At 44.7% G+C, this 27,479-nt stretch overlaps 1 protein-coding gene across 1 annotated transcript in view; it reads left to right on the top strand.

The window, feature by feature from the left end:
• The window catches only part of ENPP6 (ectonucleotide pyrophosphatase/phosphodiesterase 6), a 234,505-nt gene extending 207,285 nt beyond the window's left edge, over nucleotides 1-27,220 (top strand). Inside the window, exons 7-8 of the mRNA XM_069199390.1 lie at nucleotides 4,163-4,289; nucleotides 23,544-27,220. Of these exons, the coding sequence (XP_069055491.1) occupies nucleotides 4,163-4,289; nucleotides 23,544-23,761 (345 nt within the window). The 3' untranslated portion in view covers nucleotides 23,762-27,220. The remainder of the gene's footprint in view (nucleotides 1-4,162; nucleotides 4,290-23,543) is intronic.
• Nucleotides 27,221-27,479: the final 259 nt, after the last annotated feature.

Below are 27,479 nucleotides of genomic sequence, written 5' to 3'. Positions count from 1 at the left end.
GATTCTGCCCGTTTGCGAGTCGCAAACCTTTGCTACATCTGGCCCTAAGTTTCATACATTCCTCTTATGTGATCGGGATGGACTTTAATCTTATAAGAAAAGTGATGGATATGGTGGAATAGCAAGGCGACAGGAATTTGATGAAAGGCTGTAGTGAGAGCGGCCACTCAAGAGCTAATGGCTGACTTGTATTTTAAGAATATCTTGAGAGCACTGTACCCCTCTACACTTGAATTTAACTATTGGAGAAAATAGAACAATTGGAGATTCAGTGGACTGAGATATTCAAGAATTCTATGTCAACTATTCTGAAGTTTCCCTCAATATACATTGAAACAAATTCTCAGAATCCTATTCTGGGTCCCCCATTATATACAAGTGTATATACAATGGCCTGCAGTTTGGGTAAGGGTTTTCCTTAAAAGGACGAGATACACAAAATTTGTGTATCTTAACATTCTTTTATTTTTCGTGTTTAAAAAAAACGACACATTTTACAATACAACTTTATTATTTATCCTAATTTATACAAACACATTTTATTATCACCTTAATAACTCATGCATTTATCTCATTTCTTCAGGCCATTGCTATTAATGTTCGTTCTGTTGTTCGATTCAAATTGAAACATGAAATATATCAGCACTTTTCAATCTCAGTTACTACTGATCCTCTGCAAAATATGTTAGTGAAAATCCTGCCTTGAAAAACAATTGATTTGGTATGAGATTTAAATATTGTGGCAAACAAATTTATTCTGCTTTTATAAAGGCCTGGGTGGAACTCATGGAGTTCCGCTCAGCGGAATTCTATGTAGTTATTTAAAGCACTGTGAGATTCCACAGAGTTCCACGAGTGATCGGAATTTGGGCACGTCACGCTGCTCGCGCTGATGTTTAGCGCTGGGAGCTTGTTCTGTGCAGTAAAATCAGCACGGCCGGCACCATGTGGCGTGCCAGAGGGTGTTGCTTCTTTCTGTCGCTTGAGTAGATTTTCTATTCGAGAAGCAGCTTTTCTAACACGAACAGTCACAACCTGCTGTGACCGTCCACTTTGAGAAATCTCGCCTGGATGTGTTCTAGCAAATAAAAATCCCAACAGGGGATGCAAATTCTCTGCTGCGCTCACCAATTTAATGTGAGTGAGGCACGCACAGAAAAAAACTCCCCCACTTGGCGGTTGGCGGAGTTTTGCCAGAACACTGCATTCGAAGCGGAAATCAGAATGGGCAAAATTCTGCGAAGTCCGCCTTCAGAACGGAATGTTTCACCCATCCCTATTTTCATACTGATTTCTTTGACAACAACAACTCCAGTGTGTACATGGGCGTCCACAGGGCAGGGCAAGCTTGGGCGCTTGCCCCCCCGGGTATAGGTCCAACCTGGTGTGCAGATTCAGAGTGCAGCATAACGCTAAGGCCGTCATGGTGTTATGCTCCCTGCATTAGTATGGCCGTGGCAATCGCCAAAAACAGTCAAAGACGCTCCTCCTCCCGAAAACAATTCTGCAGACGCCCATGGGCGTGTGTTGATGTTTCAACAGAATGACAAATTTTGTCAGATGCTCCTATTTACATTTAGCCTTCAACATTCTAGGCTTAGTCTAGTTTGGTGTTTTATTATGTTCACTTAGCAAATTGGGAAATGTTGCAGTTAAAAATCAGCTCCTGTAATGCTACTCCACAAGGATTATTGATAGCGGCTTTGTAGCAAAAGCCACTGCTCTATAATTTAGATTAATGTCAATTTTGAGTCCATGGAATTACCAATGGGCAACATTTGCAAAACATCAAAGCCTTGTTTTCACATCTTTGGGTTCTTACAGTGAAATAAAGGAGACATGAGGCTGCAAACAAGAACCGATTAAGACAAGGCAGAAGCAAAAGTCGGGGCTCGTGGAGGTTTCTAGGGGTGGGGTGGGGGGGCACGTAGAGGGGGAGTTAATAAAATTAAATAAACACATTTTTTTAAAACTTGCCACCACTCCTCGTTGTCTCAGCAGCAGGCAGGCACAGGCTATCAGCCTGCCCTGCGGCCAATCCTGACGCTGCTCAAAGCAGTGTTAGGATTGGCTGGGAGCGCCCAGCCAGTGTGCTCCCAGGCAGACTGGGAGCCTGTGCCCACTCTATCAAGCCCTGCAACTCAGTGCCGGGCTGGAGAGAGCACAGTGCGCATGTGTGTTTGGCCGGCCTGAGACGACCAGCCAAACATACATGGGCACTGAGGGAAGTGCACAGTGCAGTTCCCTCAGTGCTGGTCGTCCCCAATGCCCCGCCCCTTTAACAATGAAAGAATAATAAATGTATTATCCTTTCAGTGTTAAAGGATATGCAGTGGTTGCTGCTAGTGGGGGGGTGACGCTCTTCCGTCATGGCAGAGGAGCTGCCACTGAGAAATATGATCACTTAAAAACTAAATAGAGGAGGAAGCAAATACCAAGAGTGGCTGGCTTATTTTTTTCAGCAACTATATGGGGGTAATCTTAATGGGACATTTTTGTTCAATTTACAAATATGTTTTATGAGGATTCGAGGTAATTCTATCATTTGGTGAGAAATCTTGCATTATTGTGACTGTTCATGAACAGACTATTGCATAAGTGACACACCATTTTAAAAAAAGAATAGGGGACAAAATGTGGTAATAATGTGAAACGTGTGATTTGAGTTGTAAAATGTCTAATTCTGTTGCAGAATTTCAATTGAATGATGAATTGACATTGAATTTCAGTTTTTTCAAGCTCCTTCAGCCTTGGAATGTAACAGTGGCAGGTATATGGCTGAGTATATGTTGTACATGCTAAGACTTTATGTATATACCAACATCCGCACGGTCTTCCAAATTCCATTTTTAAACATAACAGAACATTTCGAGCAAATGGCAATTATTATCAAATTCAATGAGCCAGTTAACTTGAAATGGAGTGGTAAAATATTTACCGGTTTATGCTGTCATCATCTGTGGGTGCTTCTTTTCAATGCGTTGAATAGTTCACATTTTTTAATTGTATTTTACCCACACGTGTCTACATAAAATATTTCTCTGCACCAATGAAATATGTCATCGCTATTTTGTACACAGTAGAATTTAGAAACATGGAATCTGTCCTTGTCTAACACTGTTACATTTTTGTGTCTATTTTGACTGTGATTGAGAATAGGCTGAGCATGTTATTTTGTCTAGTTTGAAATAAGCAGAACTCGGACGCCAGAGGTGCTTGGGATAGACCATAAATAGACGTTTGTGATGGTGACGTAGCCCTTTAGGTGTTAGAATTCTGATTCCTGGGAGGTTAATGAGTGTAAATCCTCTCATACTGTGGGAATGGGGTGCTCATACAGTCATACTGAGCAGGCGGTTAAAAATAAATTTACGCACTTTGCTGGAATGGATTGACTGAAAATTGTTGGAATCTTCGGGCCTTAGTGAGGGGGTAATGAAATGCAAATGTACCCTGATTTTATGTTTAGCGTCGCTTTAATGCTGGTATATATATATATATATATATATATATATATATATATATATATATATATATATATATATATATTTATTTAGTTTTTCGGCGAACCAGACTGACATGGGTCGCAAGGATAGGTTATATGCAAGTCATAACAATCCCTTACTCTTTCTACAGCCAGTGCAGAGAAGAAAAATTTGATTCTTTCAACCGTCCTCTTAGCATTAGCAATGATGTCTGCTGGAATCTGTATGGCTGTTTCAGTTGATTAATACTTGACAAGGTTCAAATCTTTTGAATATCCAGATGCAAGTGCGCTTTTCATTCCGTAGCTCAACTGCTTAATTTGTGCCAGTGGTTGCCGGTGCCGGGCACCAGCAGTAATTTTTTGGGGACTGGAAGGAATTTTCCATCAGCAAACTTCAACCCAGAGAAAGGCAGAAAAGAGAAAAGGTAGCGAAACAAAGACAAACAGTGGCCGAGATAGAAAAGGGGGGTGTAAAACAACTTAGGAGAGTGATGGGCAGGAAGTGTCAAGTGGTGGGCAAAAGAAGCACGAGGTGAAGTTCAACATCCCAGTGTTTGGCAGCAGCAGCGGTGCGGTTCTCAAAAAAACTTTACTTTGGTTTCCTACTCTCATTATTTTCCATACAGGTTACGCCTTACATAGTCTCAAACATTTCAAACATCTTTGTACTTCCAGAGTAAAGAGCACCTCCCATTCTGGAACAACGGAACAAATGGAAAGAGTGAGGCGTGGCAGCAGGGATGGCACGGGTACGATAATGAACTCATGGCGATGAGAGGCTTCTTCCTAGCTTATGGGCCAGGTAACAAACACATGTAATAATAATATCTGCCTATTAAAAATCATTGTAATCTGTTCACATGCAAAAATAACTTCAGAATAATAGCCTAAGACAGTTCAGTCCAACATATTCACTAATGTTATAAATGTTACTCAAGGCCTGATCTAGACTTTGGTGGTTGGGTTACTCTGTTACAAACTTGGTGGATATTCCACCTGTTTTTATTACAAGTGCCCTAGGATATAATGCATTTGTGATAAGGCAAATTGAATATCAGTCACATTTGTGATGGATTAACCCATCTGCCAAATTCTACATCATGCCCCTAGTTTTATCACAGCTTGTCTATGGACCCTACCATGGTCCTATTTCTTATTTTCCATTGATTACTAATGTCCGCCTCTTCGTTCAGCATTAGACAACCACAGGTTTTGCTTTGGTGTCAACTCTACTATGGATCCCTCATCTCACACTGATCATCATTCAATCTCAGTACCACTACTCATTGTTCACCACCGTTCCCTTTGATTCTCTTAGCCCTATCACAGACCGTCCCACTCATTTGCTCAGTTATGTTTGTTGCTCTGTTCCCTTTCAGTCCGTTTAAGGATTTGGGGCCAGATGTAGCAAATAAAAAATTTGCGAGTTGCAAAGTGCGAGTCCATGCGACTCGCAATTTGCAACTCGCAAATTAGTATGCAGTACGGTGTCTCAGACACTGACTGCGACTCGCTATGGGGTCGCAATGACCCACCTCATCAATATTCATGAGGTGGGTCGCAAATTGCGGCCCCATAGCGAGTATAGGCACGCGCAAACATGGAGGCCTGCTGTCGTCAGCAGACCTCCATGTTCGTGACTGCTTTCAATAAAGCAGTTTTTTTTTTTTTAAGTGTAGCCCGTTTTCCTTAAAGGAAAACGAGCTGCACTTAAAAAAAAAACGAAACCTTTAGTTTCGGGTTTTTTTCAGGGCAGGTAGTGGTCCCTTGGACCACTACCTACCCTGAAAAAATAGTTTTGGGTCCATTCACAAAGTGGAAGGGGTCCCATGGGGACCCCTTCCAATTTGCGAGTGGGTTACCATCCACTTGAAGTGGATGGTAACTGCGACACCATTTGCGACCGCGTAGGCGGTCGCAAATGGTATTGCATACCACTCAGAATCGCAAATAGGAAGGGAACACCCCTTCCTATTTGCGATTCTGAAATGCATATTGCGAGTCGGTCCTGACTCGCAATATGCATTTCTGCATAGCAAAGAGGCATTTGCGCCTCGCAAACGGCGATTTTCGGCATTTGCGAGGCGCAAATCCTTTGCTACATCTGGCCCTTGGAATCTTCCAACCCCTTTTGTAAAACTTCCATAGTACTACCCTTCACTAATTTTTCAATTATGTTGACTGATTTCAAATCTCCCTCTTCCTCAAGGGCAGACAAAAATGCATGGATGCCTGTATTGGAAATATATGAGGCTGTCCATTGCCATTGCAGACATATGTTGAAACAAGGGAGGCCAAGAGGTTTCAACGGTCTTTGGAAGCTTTGTAACACGGCCTGTGTATAGGCTGTTAAAATTTACTGGGTAATTTACTAACCATCCCATGTATCAGCTGTCCCTTGGAACATGGTAGCGTTCCGGGTGCGATCTCTTCTATTAAGTGAAATCTTAAAAGACAGGTACAACCAAAGTTGTGTACAGTCTAAATAGCACAAGTTTTGGGTGTTTTGTAAACTACCACAGGCAGAAGCCCAGTCTTTGAAGTCTGGAAGTACAGTCACTGGGAGCGCCAGGAAAGCGGTTGTGTTTCTACGGAAGCAATTGGAGGGAAAGGGGTAACAGAGCGCTATTGCAGGGCAATATAGGAGACAGACTGGTATTTTTCATATCTTTTGATAACTTATGTTATTTAAATAGAACATCATGTAAGAGTTGAATACTGCAAAAACATGTCCAGCGAAGTTAATAGAATTAAACAGGAGGGGAATGCGAGTTCAATTAAATTTGCACTGATTGGCGGGTTGCAGTTGTGTGAGGGACCACAACTTAAACACTACTATTGGGATAGGTATTTCAGTTGAATGTGGCAGTGAAAAATAGAGTTTATCTGTCAAATAAGCAGATCAAGGTGGTAGTGGAAACCAAAACCTAAGAAGAATCAAAAGGATACTTTTTTCATGCCATAACATGTCCCCTCAGGTAAAGGTTACTGAGAAAGGGAGAGCACTGTGGATGGGGCAGCTTATTGAGTAAAAAGCTTCTACTGCAAAATGAAGTGATGCTTGATTAATCCCCACTACTGAGTGACCACCAACCACGGGGAGCCCCAGGTACCCAGTATAAGAGAATAAGGCTTTTTCATTACTAAGTGCAATTCCAGCAGACCTTATCCTCCCTACCGAGGGACATGTTCTTTTTTGGGCACTGGTTCTTGGCACAGCATAGCGGGGTATGAATGTCTTGATGGTGATTATAAAGAAAACAAGCTGTTCGAAAGAGCGAAGCCTGGCATCTAAGATAGCTGGTGGTGATGCACCTTGGATTCCTCAGGAACCAATATGTTTATTTCTGTCTTTTTTGGCTCAAAAGGCAGCCACACATGTGTCTGATTAGGGATTGAGGGAATTCCATGACCGCGGGGCTTGAAGGTTGTGAAAGCACAGTGAAGGTACTGGTGGGAGTGTTATTAACGTAGCAGTAGGTTTTGATTGATACCGGACTTTCAGAAAGGACTTCAGCAGAAGGAAGGGGAGTAGGAAAGTGAAATTCAGTTTTTGTGAGCTGTTTCATTTGGCCTGGTATCGCTGAGGCTTCCACCATTGCTAACGCACCCTTCTCCCACCAATACCTCCCCTATGCCCCACCTGTTAAACTAAACTGCACACAGTTTTCTTTTGGATTAAGGGGATCATTAAACCTCATACTGTATTTATTAAAATTACTAAAGGAATCTTTTTGCATTTAGGAAAACACACATTTCCAATGCTCATACTCAGTAACCCTCATATTTACGGCTTTATTACAAATGTCGATGACTAGCTTTAACAGAGACACTTTACATCAGATGTCCTAGCACTATCTAAAAATTAGTTCCTGCGTATCACAGTTGAGGCCTTTGAGTGAGATCATGTCTGGTCCCATTGTCGTCTCCTGCCTTAGAACCTACCCTTTTCCCTTGGTGGGTCCCTCCTGAAGGGAGGACCCCCATCCACCTGCATCCCCTACCTGGGGAGCACCCTGTGGAGGAGGCCCGCCTGCCTGCCAGGATACCTACCTCGGGCACTCCCTACACCCAACATTACCCCCCCCAAGGGCCAGCTTCATGCCAACTGCACACGATCGGGTGGTTGGCCAGAAGGACCAGATGCCAGTGTTCACTCGCAAGCCCCCGTACACCTGACTCCTTCATTTGAGTCCTTTGGAGGGCCTTGTGACATCACTGTCATTTTATTAAGAAATATTGGGCCATATGTACGAACACATTTTCCCATAGACACAAAATGGGTAAAACCCTTTGATACATCTGGCCTATTATGCCTTATAAGGACCCAAATTGTCCCACCAATCATGACCTCACCCGCTAGGCAACATACAATAAATACAACAATGTAGTATACTCTAGAAGGAAAAAATTGGTTAACGTTACATGCACGAAGTGCAAAGACAATCACACCTGGAAAATCAAACACAGGACTCCTAGTTGCTATGGGGATGGTGGGTGGGAGAAAGAAATTCTTACGGATCCTAGGAGATCATGGGCGGCATCCAGGAGAGGCGGCGAGCAGGAGAATAGGACCTGTTTGTGGTCTCACTACCATTTTTATGGGCAGGGCAATCACACGTGCTGAGGGCATGTGACCGAGAAGCGCTCCAAGTGCATCCGGTGCCGTCACCAAGGAATGCTCAATTGGCATCTGCCTACTCTAATGCACAGCGCCACCGCCCCCTGCCGCAACGGAGCGAAGCCCGCCACATGTGCGGCTCCCCCCATTTGGTGGAGCCTTTGCCATATGGTCTGATATCGCCGAAGCCTTCACTATTACTAATACACCCTTCTCCCACCAACACATCCCCTACACCCCACCAGTTAAACAAATCTTCACACAGTTTTCTTTTGGATCAAGGGGGTCGTGAAACCCCTGGGCATATTTATTATACATAACAAAGGAAAAGTTTTGGCATTTAGGAAAACACACATTTCCAATGTTCATGTGCAGTAACCCTTCATATTGACAGCTTTATTACAAATGTTGATGACTAGCCTTAACAGAGATGCTATACATTAGATTTCCTAGCACTATCTAAAAATGTGTTCCTGTGTATCACAGTTGAGGCCTTCGTGTGAGATCACCTACCTTTTTCCTGTGGTGGGTCCCTCCTTAAGAGAGGACCCCATCCACCCACATTCCCTTCCAGGGGTTCAACCTGTGCAGGGGGCCTGGCCAGCCTGCCTGCCAGGATACCTATGTTGTGCACCCCCTACACCCATCATTACCCACCCACGTACCATTGCCAGCTTTGCGTCAAGTGGGCATGCGCGGGTGGTTGGCCAGAAGGAGCAGGTGCCAGCATTCACTCACAACTCCCACGCCCCTGAATCCTCCATTTGAGTCCCCGCCAGCACCCGTTCGGGGGGCCCCGTGACATCACTGTCATTTTATTTAAGAAATAGTATACCATATATGGACCTGAATTGTCCCATAGCATAGTTCACCTATTATTTGGCCTCCCCCGAACCACCAATATTACCGCAGGTGGTAGAGTAACCATGCTAACCACGTTCTGAAGAAACATCTCATTCCCATTCCTTAACCAGCGTACACAAGCCAGTTATTCAACCATTGTGTACAGACGCCAACCTGGGGAACCTGAACAGCTTACCCATTTTGGTATATCACATCATTGAATCATTCTTCAGATCTGGCCGAGTTCTCAACCTCCCTGTAATCTTGGGAAAATGTTGACCATGCAAGCACCGCTTGAGGGGAATGTCAGGCAGCCAGCCAAACCCAGGGAGCAACAATTCAAAGCAACTGCTTACTGCCGCTATGATTCGGATCATTACCACCAAGACGTTGTATGATGGAGTCTGGGGTGTGTGCAAACTTTGGGCAATACTGTGTCCAGAGAAGTTCTCAAGATGACCAGCTGCAGCCCTCCTCCACCACACAAGGACTTCTGATGCGCCCCGGTAGTGAAAGCACTTGACACATATACCTCCTTTGCGCTCCACCCGTAAGAATGTCCAAAACCATCATGCTCATAATGTCCGTTGCCTCATGGAGGGTGAGCAGACTAGGATCAAGTGTATCCACTACAACCTGTGCAATCAAACATAGCCCTTGCAGCACTTCAAAGACTGAAGGCCAATTAGTTACACTGCTGAGCCCAAATACCCCATTGCTGTCGCTGCAGCAGCTGTGCCTATCCTAAAGGTGCAAGACCCACACTCTGCAGGGTCGTGACCCACCGCCTGCAGTGCCTAGTTAAACCCTCTACAGAACTGGTGTTTTGGGCCTGTGCATGAGAAATGACTCAAGGTGATCCCCAGGGTAACACGTATTACCCGCAGCCCTATGCAAAATGAATTGGTTGCTCCTGCCAACCTGTTCCACCTTGGAACGGGGATATTAAAGAACCGGGCCCCTTCCAAACACCAAATGTCAACTAGCTGCAACCCCCATTCAAGATTCCTCCTGTCATGGTCCACCAACTGCCCCCCACCCCCACCAAAACGGCATGGGTAAATACCACCCTAATTAGGCAGAGTTCATCCGGTGTCCTGAAGATGCCCCCCAAGGATACCAGAATGGCAGCCAGCTTGCGTGCCTCGAAGGGGTGCCCTCAAATCAGGCTTGATCCCTTAAAACTGCCAACCCCTCAAGGCCCTTTGTACCGAGAAAGCCTTGGTCCCCTCAACACTCCCCCAGCCCTTGTGCAAAAGTATGTTTCCCCAGTGCGGTACCCTAGCACATGCCACTGATCAGTCCCTCGCCTTTTAGCGACCCCAGTGCTAGTACTGAGGTGAAACTAAACCAACCCCCTACCCCCACATACCCTTAAAACTTGCACTATGAGGTTAATGCCCCCTCGTAAGCAGACCTGGTCCTTAGCGCCAGGCTTGCTGCTTTGCAGTTTGGTAGGACTGGGCACCAATCTGTCACCAGTGTCCCAGGAAAGGCACAGATGACTCCGTTGCCCCTGAAAGCCTGCATCTTGGAACAAGACGATGTATCAGATGCAGTACAGGTTTGGGTTTGAACATCCAAATTTTTTTTCAACACTTCATTACAATTTCTTACAACCGCTTCAAAATCATCCTGTATTTTGCTGCCTGTTTGTTGATTAATTCCACTACTGCCATATTGTCAGAGCGGAACACAACGGACCAGTTGTGGAACTGTTCAAGCCAAATGGACACTGTAGGAACCAATGTTATTAATGCAGCCCAATTTGCACCCACTCACCAAGCCACCGCTGCATAAATCAAGTGGACCCTAGATAGCCCTGAAACACTTGCCTCCTGCTGCATAAGAGAAGAGACCCATCTCCTCATTGGTTCTGGGTTGACCAGGCCACACTCCAATCAGAATCCCACAGAAATGTCTCCCAAATTCTCCTATCCCGTCTGACCCCACAAGAGGACAACCCCTTGTGATGGTACTTGGGCAATGGACCATGAGAAAGGGCAACCCATGGTAGTGATCTGCAAGGCGGAATTCAGTTGTCCAACCAAGGCCTGTAACTGGTGCAGTGTGCTTGCAGGGCTTTGGAAAAGGCATTCAGCCTTCCCCCATGGAAACATCAAGACCCCCGCCACAGAATCCAATTCTATTCTTAGGAACTCAATCGTGATTGCTGCCCCCCTGGCATTCTGCCCTGCGCCAGTGGAACCCCCACGCTCTCCCATCAAGACACAGAAAGACTGCAAGGCCGCAGCACACCTCCCTGTTCTAGGTGGCCGCCAGAAAGAGTAAATCATTGAGGTAGCGCAACACCCATCTCTGACTGAACAAGCACAAGCTCCCCATCAACAACATTACCTGATATCCCACAAACTGTCCGACAGTCACAAACATGGGCAGCAATTGTTTGGAGTACTAGGTCCAACCTGCGTACTTTAGGGCCCCAACTCAGAGCTGAGTCCGGATACCTCTAAATGAGCACATGCCCCCTAAAACGAAACCCTTTAACGAAACCCTGCCAATGACTCTACTTGGGACTCCCTTCCATCTCCAGTAGTATAGTAACATGTAAATTATGACCGATTGTACTGAAAGTCATATGCCTATTCTCCACAAGTTTTGCGTTGTTCTGCCGCGTTGAAATTATTTGGAGATAACAATGAGCACAGACCTCAATGAACAATCTTTCAAGCCCACCTTCATCAACAAGTGGGGCATAAGGTAAAATGCCTTCAAAAGCACAGGTTACCCACTGATAAGTCTAACTCGAAGTAGAGTACTCATCATCAGCATCCACCCGACTTACATGCTTGCAGGACCAGAACAGCCTACCTCCAAAAGGCCACCTGTACAGGCTTCATAATCTGCAAGGAACATGCTTTGAATTGGCAAAATGTAGTCTATCTGACTTGAAACAATGTCCTGGATAGCTGCGGAGAAGAAAGTATCACTTCACAAACCGACGGGAAGGTAGATCTCTTCTCCGAATATACCCTCCTGTAACAGGCAGCCTCGAGCATCATTACATCTTCATGATGCTAAATCAGAGAAGCTGCCAGGCATGGAGGTTTGTCAGTTACTTGCAGTAATATCAATGAGCCGCTGCTGTGATGTAATATGGAAAAAAACACACGTCACTGTTCATGAATATGATTTTCAAACACATTAGGATAGAATTTGGAAGAGTGTCCCTGTACACTGTAATCGACCCAGCCAAAGCCAGCATGAAAGAGTCGAAAATGGATCTTAGCTGCTCCTAAACAAATCCTTACGATACCTCTGTACTCAATACTATTTTAAAACAAAGTTGTACAATGTTATTTGTAAAATGACTTTCCAGCCCTTCCATCATATTTTGCCTCTACTAATATTTACTGCCTGAAGTTCAAACATTGTTTTAATTCTCTTATCTTTCACTTCTTGATGGGGGTGTAGCCCCCCAGCCCTCCCTCTATGACCCTCAGGCCATGTGAGCAGAGGAGAGGATGTTAATCAAGGAAAGGCTTTTAAAGTAGCCAATAACAAGACCTAAATTCGTGTGAAATAAGTTGTCCAAAACGTACCTAAGCGGCCCATTATTGAAGAAACACTGTAATCTGCTTTCCTTTTCCTCTTATGCATTGAGAGCCCTAACTGCGACCCTATTAGCAGCAATTGAAGGCATTTGAAGCTAAAAAAAAATATTTTGTGAACATCTGCACTGCTGTATGCATGGCAGATGAGCATGGGTTCTTTTGTTGTGTTTGCCCAGTTGTTCAGCCACAGCATATTCATGCAGAACGACACTAATAACGGAAAGGATTATTTGTTACTTGTAATAGTCTGAAGTACGGACCCAGGCCGTCAAGGCACCCAGTCACCAGTCTGGTCAAAGATGCAAAATGATGCTGCCTCCTGCGCGGTAAGAAAAGACAGAGCCTTAAGCCTCACATTACCCGCAGAATCCATGGCCTAATCTACACAACATCCCAAGAAGTCCCAGGGATGGAAGGTAATTCGATCAGCTGGAGGAGAACCGCTTCCTGTGGCTTGGTGATAGCGTGGTGGACAGGATATTGAGAAATAGAAGCAGAAGAGGTTCCGCAAATGCCTCACATCCAAGTAACGTAATGATTCCTGGTTACGGACCAATCAGGCAGAAATGATGAGCAGCAGTAATACCCTCTCTCAATATATGAACACATACTCAAACTGGCTCTCCGCCCATTCCACCTCAGCTTGGTGCCATGAAGAAAACATTCAGAACACCGCAAAGACAATTCTTTCACCTGGAAATGTGAGTAAAACCAGGCCTGAAGACCTCACCGTTCCACGAGCCTCCATCGCTTCCCAGTGGAGAACAGAACCTACCCTATAGGCGTGCAAGCAGGGCAAGACAACTAGCACGGATCTCCCAAAACATTCCATGTGCACGTCACTGGCATCACACCCGACTTCTGCTCGGAACTTTTCCAGTCAGCGGAAAGCAACACTTTCGCAGGCAGCTTCACACATATCACCCCAACTGGCTCAATATGTGCATCTTGCTATATCGATCACTAAGCAGTCACAACCATTCCCCAGCAACCATCACAACGTTTCATGGCGCTGCCAAGAATACCCACCCGCATTCACTGGTGCCCAGAAAGAGACTCAGCAACTATAAAGTAGTACCACCTGTAGTGTTGGGGGCCCTAGGACCTCATGCTACTAAAAGAGATTACACAGACACAGTGGCATGGTCTGTAGAACTGGCCCTGGGCATGTGCGCCCGGCCCTTTTTATTGCCAGGGTCACCTGACCGGTGACGCCTGTGTTGGGTGGGTGGGGGGTGTAGATGGGAGGCCTGCCCTCATCAGAGTGGCTGGCAAAACACTAGAACGTGTCCAGCAGGACTCTACATTCCTCCAAAACTTTGAGGAACAAAACAAAGTCCAAACTGCAAAAGAAAATACAGTAACAGAAAACCACCACCATCAGTCTCTCGGCCTCGAGAAGGCAGGCCGCAGGATTGCAGTGGGCAGTTGCAGCTGGGAGCACACAGATGCTTCAGCACGAGTCCATGATTTAACCAGGCACAGCCGGGCACGAACACTGTGTGGAAGAAGTCCGGACTCTGACAGTCAGATGGTTGGTTAAGTGTCCAATGATGCACTGTGGTTCAGTCCTGTGGGCACTCGTGGCGAAGCTGGTGGTGTTTACAGTTCAATTTGTTCGAATAGGGCATATCATTCGAATTGGCTGCGTCATTCAAATTGGGTGCGTCATTCGAATTTGGTGCATCACGAGCATTAGTGGAGTCCGCTGTGAATATGCTTGCCGAGACATCCTGGCTTCATGAAGGCCAATCCCTCGAAGACGGATGACATCTGTGATGGCGTGAAGTCCTCCTCTGAAGCCTTTGTACATCCTGACACTTTGTTGGCAGAGCTGCTTCCAGACCACCTCTCGTTTGTGGATTCTTCACTCTGGAACTTCCTCGAGGCCTTTTCGATGGGTTTGCCACGGGATTGGCATGGACTGTGCTGGACTGCGTGTGGGCCATCAGCAGGCCGCTGCAGGCTCTCCGACAGGAGCCACGGTCAAATCATTCGTGCAACCACAAGGGTGGATGTTTCATAGTCAGGGCGCTTGCCAACCTGGACCAGGTGTAGGTGGGCTCTCAGATTGTCTTAGGGAAATTGTCTCTCACGTTATCAGGAGGATGTCTAGCTGGTGTTGTGTTAATTCACTGAGGACAGTCTTGGTGTGCTGTGACCTGTTGAAGTCTCCATTGCACAGTCTTGCTTGTCTCATTGACTTCATCAGTGGGGCAATGTCCAGTCCTCTCTCAAGCTTGGGAGGACCCTTGTCTGGGTTGCCACGGGACTGCTTGTGGTCTGTGCTGGGGCTGCTTGTGTGCCACATAGGGCAGCTGCAAGGCCTTCTAGGATCCACTGCCTAGTCGCTCGTGCAATCACAGGTGTAGATGGGTCTAGGTCACGACTTGCTCTTGCCATCGAGAGCAGGATACAGGCAGGGTGAGGAGGTGGTCATTGGTTGACTGGTTCCTCAGAGCATTAAAGCAGTGATGTAGGCATCCAGTCTGGTTGTTTAACTGCTCCTTTGATGGATACTGTGATGCACATGGCAACGATGGTGCTTGCCATTCGGAGACCTGGATGACAAGTGATGTTGCTGGAGTGAAGGTGATTGGAGGAATTTCGCCATAGCTAGTGCAGTCTTTCTTTTCCTCATGTGCAGATGCTGGCAGTGATACCATCTGCTTTAAGCAGCCGGTGACAGGTGGTTTGGATGGTCACACTTTGACGCGTGGGGCAAGTACGCGATTTGCGCATGGCGTCTTACATTTGGTACTCCCGCTTAGCTGTCTTCAGTGACGTCACCGCACCCCGGTGGCTGTCTTGTCAATGGATGCACTCTTCCTTTGTTGCATGAGTCCTCTATCTCTCCACCCTGTTGATCTTCTGCTCTTATTCTTCTGTGGTCGTCAGGCATTGCAGTGTGACAGGTGATGTCACACAATCTCCTTTCTTCCTTCTTCATAGCATGGTGCTGTGCCACTCTTTCTACTCCTTTGTTGTGGAGTCTGGCCACCTGTCTTCCTTTTGTGTGGACCTTTCGAAGGTCCTGTCCTGTCAAAGGACTAAGGGCTCTTCCCCGTGTTGCAGTGGTGGCATCGTGCCACTCAGGGTGTGCGCCTCTCCTCTTGCCTGTTGCGCGTTGCTGCTGACTCCATCTTGAGGCAGTGTGGGGGAGGACACTCCTTGGTTAGTCTCTGGCACATTGCAGGGCAGTGACGGCGGGTCACTTCCTTTCCGCCTCCTCTTCACTGGAGGGCGCAGTGCTTGCGTCTTAAGGCAGTGCCATATCGGCACTGTGTCCTGCTTGAACCTGGGTGTGCTTTTCAGGGTTGGTCGCTTCTCTCGACCTGCTGTGTGATGGGCCAATGGTGGCCATCTTGTGGTGCAGAAAGGCCAGCTGGCACGGCCTCTCATCCTGTGCGTTACATCACGCTCTCGGGTGCTCTCTCATCTTCGCGGGTTTCTGCCTGTGTTGTCACGTTCTCTGGCACAGCTCTCTGCACACATGACATAGTCTCTTTTCCTGGGTGTCCGTTGTTATTGCCTGGCATGTCCCTTTCTTGTCCTGCGGTGATGTCCATCACTGCTGGGACATGTGGCGTTCTTTCGGTGATGGCGGTGGATGGCCGCCAGGGGCTGTGCAGTCCATGCGAGCTCTCCTCGTGCCTCACGTGGCACTTGCGTCTATTTCCCACCGTTGCAGCTTGGCTGGGACAGCTGCAGTCTTCTCCTTCCCTGTGCAGCGTCGTCCGCGTCGCTCCTTGTGCAGTCACTCTTTGGGGTGTTGCTGTAGTCTTTCTTTTAACAAAGCTGGTTTGTCCACTTTAAAATAGAAATAGGGTGCAGTACCGACTTTGGCCACTGGATGCCACCAGTGCACTTCTTTCATGCTTGAAAGACACTCTTTCTTCCTCTTGTGCCTCGTTTGTTGGAGACAGACACCGGAGAGGAACCAGGCTGGAGGGGGCTCTGGAGGGCGCTGCAGAAGCTGCAGGTAGGTGCCTTTTTCTTTTTTTTTTATATATTTCACGCCGCGCTTCACTCGACATGGGGGGCAGCCTTGGGCATTAGTGCACGCCTCTTTCGGTGCACCTCTGAACGCTCATTCTATTGCCCACGCGGGTGTTCAGGGCAAGTGCGGGGAGGGGCAGCAGGACAGCCTTTACCTTCCTCCCAAGTGCTAGTCAGGCTGGGGCTGCATTGCGCTTTCCTCATTTTCAGCAGCGGCAGTCTGTAGAGGGGAAAAGCACGCACTGATGGGAGGGTTCTTTCCTTGTACCCCCAGGCTCACCTCATGCCTGGTGGGGTTAGCAGGCACTTTGTTGGTGCTGTCCTTGCCCTCCTCTTCATTCGGTGCCCTCGTCACTCAGGCTGGGGCCTCTCCTCCTCATGAGGAAATGCTCTGCTTCTGGCCCAAATTACTGCTGGGGTGGGTCAGACCCACCTCGTCGCCAATGTAGTGATGGGGGCCCTAGGCCCTCACGCTACTAAAAGAGATTACACAGACACAGTGGCATGGTCTGTAGAACTAGCCCTGGGCACGTGCGCCCGGCCCTTTTTATTGGCAGGGTCACCTGATCAGTGACGCCTGTGTTGGGTGGGTGTGGGGTGTAGATGGGAGGCCAGCCCTCAGCAGAGTGGCTGGCAAAACACTAGAACGTGTCCAGCAGGACACTTACACCACCCACTGCTACAGTAAGGACGAACAAAACAAAGACAAGCACCGGCCAAGTAGGAAAACACTCTGCTCTGTCCTCGATGAAGCCATGCCCCCCCCACCCAACCCCATCCCCAGTTAGCCTCAGAGCCACACGCCCACCTCCAGGACCCCCAACACCAACCTGTTCCTGCATCAGCCAGACCAGGCCCTCCCGGGTGAAACATACCAACCTGCATTTCTCCTACAGCTCCGGGAACCTAACCCCATCAGAACGCTTGCGGTGTTGCTGCCCTTTTCATGGGTTTGGCCATCACATGCCAAGGGCACATGATCCTTAAGCATCCCAAGTGCATCTGGGACCGTGACCCAGGAATGCCCAATTGCCACCTGCCTACTCTAGTGCAGCAGTGCACAGCACCGACCCCCAGCTGCGGCCTCGTGAGGCCCACCATATGTGTGGCTCCCTCGATTTGAGGGAGCCTTTGCCAAATGGTGGAAACTCATCCATTTCTGAATGACTTGTAGAGTTTGGGCCAGGTGTTGAAACATTAGATGATGAGAATGTCAAAGAAAGCTATGTGTCAATAGCATTTCTTGAACATGACTGCAATAGGTTCTAGGTAAAGAATAACCAGATCACTGCTGCGGTGTTCACACACCACTGTGCTAGGGTGTTTAAAAAAACAAATAAACAGCATAAGGAAGTTCAAATATATCAACCTCTTTGGTCGCTTTGTGCACCGATATGAAGTATATGATTTTATTTGCCACATTTGGTGTTTTGTTTTGGTGCTACCCCCACATTAATAACTCCTTACAACCATAAACTATAATGAAACAAGCAGAGAATTTATGTTGTCTTTATCAAATGAACACACATAAATCCAGGAATATTGATCAAGGAAATGCACCTCTAAAAGCCTGTAGTCTGGAAACACCAAATATATGTAGATTTTGCTAGAAAACAGTGCAATCAATATTCGAATATTAGCACAAATCACTAAACTGTGTCAGAATCCTATATGATGCATTGCTCATGTGATGACAATATCAAATTCAGCACTATATTGAAGGTATAAAACCTTTGTATTTCCTAATTCTGTATTGTCTAAGCAATGTATTGATGTAAGGTAGACCTCCCACGCTCTGATTGGCTTAACCAGAAGAATATGCTGAACATGACATTTTCACATTTTTACCGATTTTTCTAAAACATGGTAACTTCCTCTAGACTCTCTCATGTAGGAACATTTCTCTGCTTGACAACAATATTTGTTTGTTTGGATCTACTGGGTGTGGATTTACCAAGCTTGGATGGTTTCTATGGTTTCTGAAAGCTTGCTGCAGTGCATATGGAAAATTTGGAAAACAAAATGCCATTTATATTGTACCAATCTTTTTATCACAGGTGTCACCCCTGGACTCTATGGAAAGGTACAACAACCATGGATTTTCAACATCTACACATGCTAGGGTTTCTACAGCTAGGTGCCCGATCTCTCTGGTTCACATTGGCTGGCCCTGACAATGCGTTGAACATAAAATGTTCAACGACTGACATTTTCAACAGTTTTTTGCTAAAACATAATTCAATGGAATATATCTCTGCCAAGGCTTAACCTGCATCTGCATATAGGGGTACCAAGCATGTGTTGGTTTCCAATGATTTTGAGTAGGGCTCCACCCACTAGGCATCAGGAAATGTTTTTTGATGGGGGGATATTCTATTGGCAGTGAATGCAGTGTTTGTGTCTGTGGTCTGTCGGCAGTCAGGGAAACCTACCAACCCCAAACCTTTCTAAAAACTAGAGATCCAACGGAACCTATGTTAATTGTTTACATGAATCCCAACATATTATATTACCCTGAAAGCCTCACAAATGTCAAAGTTTAGGTTACAAAAGCACAATGTCTTCACTTTTATGTGACCGAAACTCCAGAACAACCAGCAAATAGCAAAAGTCCTTTCATTCTATGGTCCAAAAGTCTACCAATGAAAGCAATGACCCCAAATGTATGGGTGAGCTTATTGCACAGGACAAGAATAAGCCAAACTTTTGACCATGTGAAGGTCACTTTGACACTACATGGACTTCACATGGTCACCATTTTGTCCTTTTTTCTGTCGGTTGTAATAGGTCTAGCACACATGTACGGTACTGTTTTTATCAACTGAAGTATGCAAATGCATGGTGGTGAGTCCTTTCCCACAAAGTCTGAAACTTCCTGTCATAGATAAGTGGCTAAATTATATATTTTTAACCAAATATTGAAGTTTGTAAGGTATTCTGGGTAAGTAAAACTGATTTCATCAACACAGGCTATGTCACCTTGGACTCCCCCAAGGTATCTTGTTTTCAGAAATGTCTCGGGTTTCTATGTTTCTCTTCGCTTGGACCAAATACCACAAATACCCACAATCCAAAAGTCGGCTCAAATCAAAATTTAGTCTTGCACTTTTCACACATCCGTTCTTAGGCCTTTCCTATTCTGGGCAATTATTCACCCATGCTTGAGATGTACAGCTGGAACTGGGAGAAGCGTGGCAAAGCAGGATGACAGGACATTTGCAATTACCTATTGACTTTTGCTATATTTTTTACATCCTATTGTAAGTCAAGTCCACAAAAGCATTGACTCATAAACTGAGATTTTTGGGGGCATTACATTTTTTTTTTATTTCATTCACCCAAATTTCTATTTATTTGAGTTTTAAAGTGATGCCTGGTTGCTACACAGTGAAAATAACATTGTAAACAAATGACCACTTGCTGAATTCAGACTTATCTACTTTTTTGGAGTAAAGGAATCTACAATTGATTTCACACCTCTGCTTCAGCAAATTGCAAGTTAGCATAAACAATACTTAATTTGTGAAAAAATAGGTGCCAGGGCCCTTGTCAGGAGGCTCCTTCAGCTTGTACCTCCCATTGCCCCTACCAGTGCTGCCAATGAAGATGCCAACAGAACTATTATGCATCACACTTCTCCAAGTGTGACAATTCAGACTACTCCAAGCCCCACAGCTATAAGAATGGCTTAGGGAGCCGGGATTATTCATTTTAAATGTATATTGATTTAATAAACAACTGCTGTTGTCTCTAAATTATACAAACAGCACCACCATGTGGTGGACTATCATAAGAGCCAGTGCTGACAATTAAATGCCGGTGCTGAGCAGAAACACAGAAAATTAAGGCCGATATGTATACTTTTTTAACGCCACATTTGCATCGTTTTTTGACGCAAAAGCGGTGCAAACTTACAAAATACAATTATATTTTGTAAGTTTGCTCCGCTTTTGTGTCAAAAAATGATGTAAATGCGGTGCTAAAAAAGTATAAATATGGGTCTATGTTTACCGTCTTTGACTAAGAAAACAATTTAAACATTGTCTGGCTGTCTACGGGGGCACAGACACAAAGCTCCTTCCATTCATAATGTGCATTCGTGTGTTTGTGACCCAGCAGGAATCCACACACTGTTTGGATGTTTTTTCATAGACAGAAAAAATCCAGACAGTATCTGGCACCTTGCTGTGGCAAAGATGCACCTTTTTTTACCTATTGCAAAGCTAGTTATGGAGAGAGAACCATTGTGATTCGAAGGATCTGCCTGTCTGTGGTTAACATCATTTGCAGAGGATAGTAAGTGTTGCTAATTTTACAACCTTACCTTCATACTTTCGAACTGCATGGTTGCATAATGAAGGGAAGAGCGATTAATGTTAATCCCGACAACATATGGACTAAAAGGCCTACTTAAGTTCACCCAACACTGGTAGACGGTGAGACCACTAGCCATGCGTGGTGTGCTTAAAGTTCTACACACCCTGACTGAACTCATACTTTAGGCAAACAAAAGTAATTGGTGCAAGCATTTTAAGAATTATGATTTGCTGAGCCAGTCCAGAATTTCAGACTGCCATGGAGGATTCTGGATTCCCTTCCTTAGTTAGCCCTATGATGTTTCAGGCAGGGAGACTTATTCACCTTCAGAGACTCCAGCAAGCTATTTGTGAATTCTGTGATTGAAAATATACTTTAATTCACCAAAAGAGGGCACTATATTCATAACTAGACATCTGCCTCCTAGCCCCCCCTACATAGCAGCAACGCCACACTCTCTCACCTCCTAGTGCCTATGCCATGCCAGTCTATCCCTGTTTATTTCTCTTCCTACTTTCACATGGTTATTCTACATAGCATTCTATCATTCTTGCTATATGTGTCAATATACTGCTGTCAATCCCGAGGGTTCCTTTGATGGGTAGGATGGAAAGCCCCGGTCTTGACTCTCCTTGTCTGCCAGAGAAAGGGGTGACCCCTTCCAGTAGACACAGTGCCTCGGGCACAAGTTAGCGCCGAAGCAGATAGTGCCTGCAGGAAGGAGCCTCAAGAGGAGGAAAAACCTCCTGAGGACAGCAACACTTCTTAGCAGGATGATAGGATGAGAAGACAGGAGTGTGCCGGTGAATGATCAGGAACAAAGTGACAGCAAAAACCTCCTAGAAGAAACAGGGGGCAGAAAACACACTTGGAAAACTGGACAGCGTTGCGACGCAAGTAAGAAAGGACTGCCTCCTTTTTATACCTTGCAACCAGGAAATTACATCAGGAAACAAGGAACACCATATTGGATTAGAAGCTTTAGATACAGGTTGGGCGGCCATGTTGGATTAGGCACATATGCCTAATGGGACCCAGAATTCCTGAGGAACAGGGAAAATACAGGGCCTCCCTAGGGAGAAGAATGGCGGCGTCGGACGTCGGATTGGCATGCTGGCACTTGCAGGTAAGCCTTACGGAAAGGAATGGCAGTCCCCTGGCTCTGCCTGGCTCTGCCTGGCTCTGACCCATGCTATGTCTGCTGTGCGTCCGACCCGCCTGCGTTGCGCCAAGCGGGACGCCAGCGGAGCAACAATAGGACAGCAGCAGTGTGTTTATTCACAATGTTTCTACAACCCGTCGTTAGTCAGTCTGTAAGTAGCTTGAAATGCCATTTGGATATCGTCTATAATGTTTTCAATAGAAAATGCCTGATAAAAACTCATAACTAGACATATTCTCCCATGTTGCAGTTTCTCTGAAGCTTGCCCTTAACCTGATCATTTTGCACTTTGCTTAGTCAACCTTAGCACAACAATAGTGTATAAAAAAGGTGCGTTACTGAAATGTATGTGTACTAGCAGCCAAACATGCACACCAAGGGTCTGGCTGTGCCAGGGTTTAAAGTTGTGCACGAAGAGTCTAGGCCAGACTTTGATGATTCAAGATGACTGATGTCTTTACAAAAATGTGGCTATGTTTCTGTTTTTAGGTCTCGCCTACGAACCACATTCGCAGTGTGATGTTAAAGACCTGTTATCTACAAAACAGTACATAAAATGGGCTTTGGGTTAGGATTTTGCTGATGACTACGTGGATTTCTTACCTGTCTCAATTCTTTGTTCCTTATTCAGTGCTTTTTCTTTATATTGTTGTGTTTTGGTTTCAGCCCTGGAGATTTGCTACTTTACATTGCTTCTTATCAGATGTACTGTATCATTCCACTGCTCTTGAGGAGACTATTTAAAAAAAAAAAATCCATACAGCACTTCATAGGAATGCACGTTTTCTCTCCGTGCCCTCCTCACTGTCCCTTCTTCTCCCTACCATCCCTGTCCCCTGCTTTATCTGCTCCACCCTCCTCAACTTGTCTGTTGCTACCTTGTTCTGCTTCCCATTTTTTTAAAGTTCCTTTTCTATTCACATAAGGGCCTCCACACTCCTATCTTTGCACTCCCTGCTCGTCTGGTGCTTCCCGGCAGCCATTTTGGCGTTTTTATATTACCACTCTAACACGGGCAATGCCAATTTTAGAATAGTGAAGTAAAAATAAACGATAAAGAACACAGAAGTGCCATTGAAAAAAATAATTGGCAAATCAAATACTTCAGACCCACCTCTTGAAGGCAAGACCTATAATCTTTGGAAATGATTGCTTTAATTTGACCTCATCGTGCCGATCAGCTGTGATGGAGATGTGCAGGGGCTTAGATGTTATGTAAACTGAAGCACTACAAACCCTCTCAAAAACTTCAAGAGATGGCTACTCCAGTGTAGGGGCACTCTAAAAGTTCTAGGGTTGGTTCAAGTGTGGCACCTTTTTCTTGAGTACAGTACATACCAAAGGTCTAAGAAATGTCTGCATTAATGGCAACTGTTTCAGATAGTTACAAAATAATTGGTAAGAATACAGCTCAAGAGACAAATGTAGATATGTTGATCTTAACTTCCATTATGACAGAAAGTAACTTGGCATACGAACTCTATCGGTTGTGCATGCTTTGTTGCTCAGATGCCAATGCCTTTGTTTTAACTTTTTCAGATTTCAAATCGAACTTCAGAGCTGCTCCAATCCGATCAGTAGATGTTTACAACATCATGTGTAATGTCACTGGGACAAAGCCACAACCGAACAATGGATCCTTTTCCAGGGTGGAATGCATGCTTAAAATGCAACCAAATCAAGCAGGGATGGCTCCGACCGCCCAGCTGAGCAGCTGTTTTCTGGCATTAGTTCTATTTTTCTTTCAGTTGACATAACTGATTTGTACTGTCAGTCTCAATTCAATGTCTGCCACTGTTTGCAATAACTTGAGATGGTCTGTATAAATGAACAAGCACATTACGCCAGTATATGCAGGGTTGGATCCAAAAGAATCTGAACAAATCAGTAATCTGCTCCCCATAGGTTTCTAAGATGTGGGTACATTTTTACATATTCATAAGCATTCGCAGTAGTACACAAGGAAACCGTAGTTTTAAAACAATCAATTTTCAGGAATATGTCTACTCGCATATACATACTCCTGCAGATTGTCTGTGTGGGTAGTGCACAGAAGTGTGTTTAGTAGATATTTGGACAGTACAAAGTTTTAAACTTCATCCTCAGAGCTGAAAGAAGACAGTGATGTTCCCAAAATCTGTTTACAGGATAAATATCCTAAAATATTGTTTTGCGAGAGAACTCTCCCACTAAAGTATTTTATGCCGATTTTGTCTCTACTCAAACTCCGCCATTTAAAAAAAAGAAAATACTAACTTTGTCAAATTCACTAACATTGCCAAGTTTTTCTGATGTGACTTTTATTGAGCATTTGTACATCACGAACGTATCAAAACACCCCTTCTTAAAAATATCAGTGGTAGACCAATGACAATATTTTCCAGTCGAAAACTTTAAGACAAATAAGAGTTAAATAGTAAAATACATCTCATAGCAACACAGAGGTCGTATTGTAAATTAGATTAAATGTGTATTGCTATAAAAATACATTGTAGAACAAGGAAGTTGGGAAAGGTATGATACTCAACCAATCAGATAGGGCAGTGGTTCCCAACCTGTGGTCCTGGGACCCCTGGGGGTCCGCAAAGCCTTCTCAGGGGGTGCGCAAGAGCATAGAAAATTAAAAAATGTTAACAAATATTGGCAAATTAGGTCCCCAGCTTCCAGTAATGACTCAGGTGGGGGTCCCCGGATTCCCATGATGATTCAGTGGGGGTCCCTGGGTTCCACTGACGTTAAAATGGGGGTCCACAGAAATCAAAAGGTTGGGAACCACTGAGATAGGGCCTTACTTATCTGAATATCACTAAGAAGACTGATAACACTTTAATGGAAAGCAGAATTGGCTCCACCATTTGCGTGGACATCTGAAGCTCATAGAGAGGCAAGTGATCAACATGTAATATTTGGCTAGATCTTCTCATGATATCAGAGGTTCAGCAAGGAAGGACACATGCATTCTGGATATTCCAGCTATATATTCTCAATTTCAGTGGCCCTGTTGTGCCTATATTACGTTAGTCTCTGTATGGTGTACTATTGACATACCCTGTTAACGCATTCACATTGTTCGGGCATGCTTGAGCTCTTCCAATTGGAATCAACACCCAGCATAGATACTACGAAAAGCATATCACCAAACAGGGGTAGCCGAGTTTCCAAACTCTGGTCTCTGGCTTCCAGTAAGAGAACCTCAGGTAAAAAATGCAGCTGCATCCCAGGTATTTAAATCAAATAAAAAGGTTCTTCAAAAAGATCAAAGTGCGTGGGGAGGACCACCAAATGTGAAAAACATTCCTTTTTCCCCACATGCAGGGGTAGCGCTCAGATGCACCAATGCGTACACTGGAAAGACCAGATGGTGTCAGTAACCACACGTGGAGAACCTTGAAGGTGCATTTTCTAAATTAAAATCCAGTAGATGAATGAAAAAGGTTATGGATACTGTAGTTTTGAAAATTCCGCACTGTAGCAGGAGAAACATTTGCATATTCTCAACGGAAATGTACATTTGTACTTTTAACTTTTTTCAGCTTTTTCTCACCACATATTATACCTTTTTTCAATGTGATGAACACCTTTTCCATGCCGTCCGATGCAATTATGTGTTGGCTTTTTACACTTCCATTTACACTCTTACTCTAGTTTTCCCATTAAGGTTAGGGGCTTACAAGCTGTGACTGTTGGGGAACACTCACAAAATTACATCTTTGAGGGCTGCTAAGACATTCCCCACTTGCTGCCTCCTGCTTCCCCAAGGATCACTCGTGTTCCCACAGTTAAAACTAGCATTCCGACAGCCTAAAACCCATCATAGTAGAGGATGTTCCACTCCAGTAAATTAAACTTTAAGATTAGAGAACTCTTGAGTCCGGAAATCCCACTGTAACTTCAGCCTTTCGTGCTTGAAAGCGGACTGAACTGGAGTCTGCAGGCCCAACTCGAGTTATATTTTGGGGGAGACCTTGCAAAACCTGATTTTCAACTTTATGCATTAGACTGCTAAAAAGTCCAAATATCAGTAAATCTTGTCTACATGTTGGAAAAGGGCACCTATATTATCTGTAACTGGTCATAGTTGGTATTTCTTATGTACAAATACTTCCCCTGGGTGTTAACACTCAGACCGAGATTGGATGTTGAGGTGGTACATTAACTGTAGGGATTTCAGCAGCACTAAGTGAAGGATGGTCTGCATGCTTGATAACACCAATGGCCAGGGCTGTGCAAATGTGCGACTGAGGCGCATATTCTATGCTTGGACATTTTTTGTAAGATTTCCCACATTGAATGTGTGTTGTACAGTGGTTAAAAATCTAACAGAAAAAAATAAAAAGTTTCTCAGACTTTGGGCCTGCCTCAGGATGCGTTACTTTTTGACGCAATGCCAGGTCTGACTATCACTGCAGATCTAGATTTGCATCAAAAAACATGGGTGCTATGTATGGAATACTCAAATACCAGTCATGGAACGCTCTCTTGATACAATATAGCTCAAAGTTCTATTTGCGCTACAGAAAGGGAAACTTTCCAACACAAAACGTATTTTGCGCTGGAAAGAAAATACTCTGTCATGCGCCACTTTGCATCACTTTGATTGGTGGTCTTGATACAACTAACACTACACGTGTAAGAAATTCCTGGAGTCTTTCTATGTCTCTATAATTTAACTCTTTCTAGGCAATATTCCTATGAATTGGATGGTGATTGATCAATGCTGGGATTTTATTTAGTATTATTTGGAGACATTTTTAATAAAGTACATTTTCGAATGAGAAGAACATTGAGAACCCATATGAAAGAATACTGGATACCTCTTCTGCCTGTATTTGTTCCTTCAGGCCTCACAGAATTTGCCTGTTGCAAATCTGGACATCGCATCAGCTACTAGTGCAAATTAAGTGGAAAAAGAAGTGGAAAAATTGAAACATATTCAGCATTTTAAAAAGAGTATTAATTGTCTTGTTTAATTTACATGGGCAATAGTGTTGAGATAAAAAAAAATCCTTTCAACCGGGGATGTCACTTAGGGGGTCCTAGGGCTTGCAATATCCCACATGTGTGGCTTTTTGCGATCCATGTGGACTAATTAGCATCCCCAGTGATGAAGTCTGTCAGACTACTGATCTTTTAATAGTATACATATTGTCTTTGTTACTTCAAGTGGCTGGTTATTTGTGTCTACCATACCTTAAGTTTTAAATAAAAATTGTTTTAAAAAAATCAATGTTTTCTGTTTTGTTTATGCTGCCCAACTTGCTGATTTTCCTCTGAACCCGTTTCCTCTAAGGAGATGTCCTCTGAAGCACTGCATTCAAGATCTGTGTCTCTAATTGTAGACACTGCTTATATCAAGCTTCTAGGCTCGAATGGGGTAACAGGGCAGCTTAAGGGAAGGACACTTTTATGTAACTAATGCATATATTATGTTACTTAGCATTTTAAATTTCTATAGGGAGCAACAGCCACCATAAA

The sequence above is a fragment of the Pleurodeles waltl genome, chromosome 1_2 (assembly GCF_031143425.1).
Source record: "Pleurodeles waltl isolate 20211129_DDA chromosome 1_2, aPleWal1.hap1.20221129, whole genome shotgun sequence".
NCBI classification, from domain to species: domain Eukaryota; kingdom Metazoa; phylum Chordata; class Amphibia; order Caudata; family Salamandridae; genus Pleurodeles; species Pleurodeles waltl.
The sequence above is the reverse complement of the archived record's forward strand: the minus strand, read 5'-3'. Positions and strand labels throughout refer to the sequence as shown.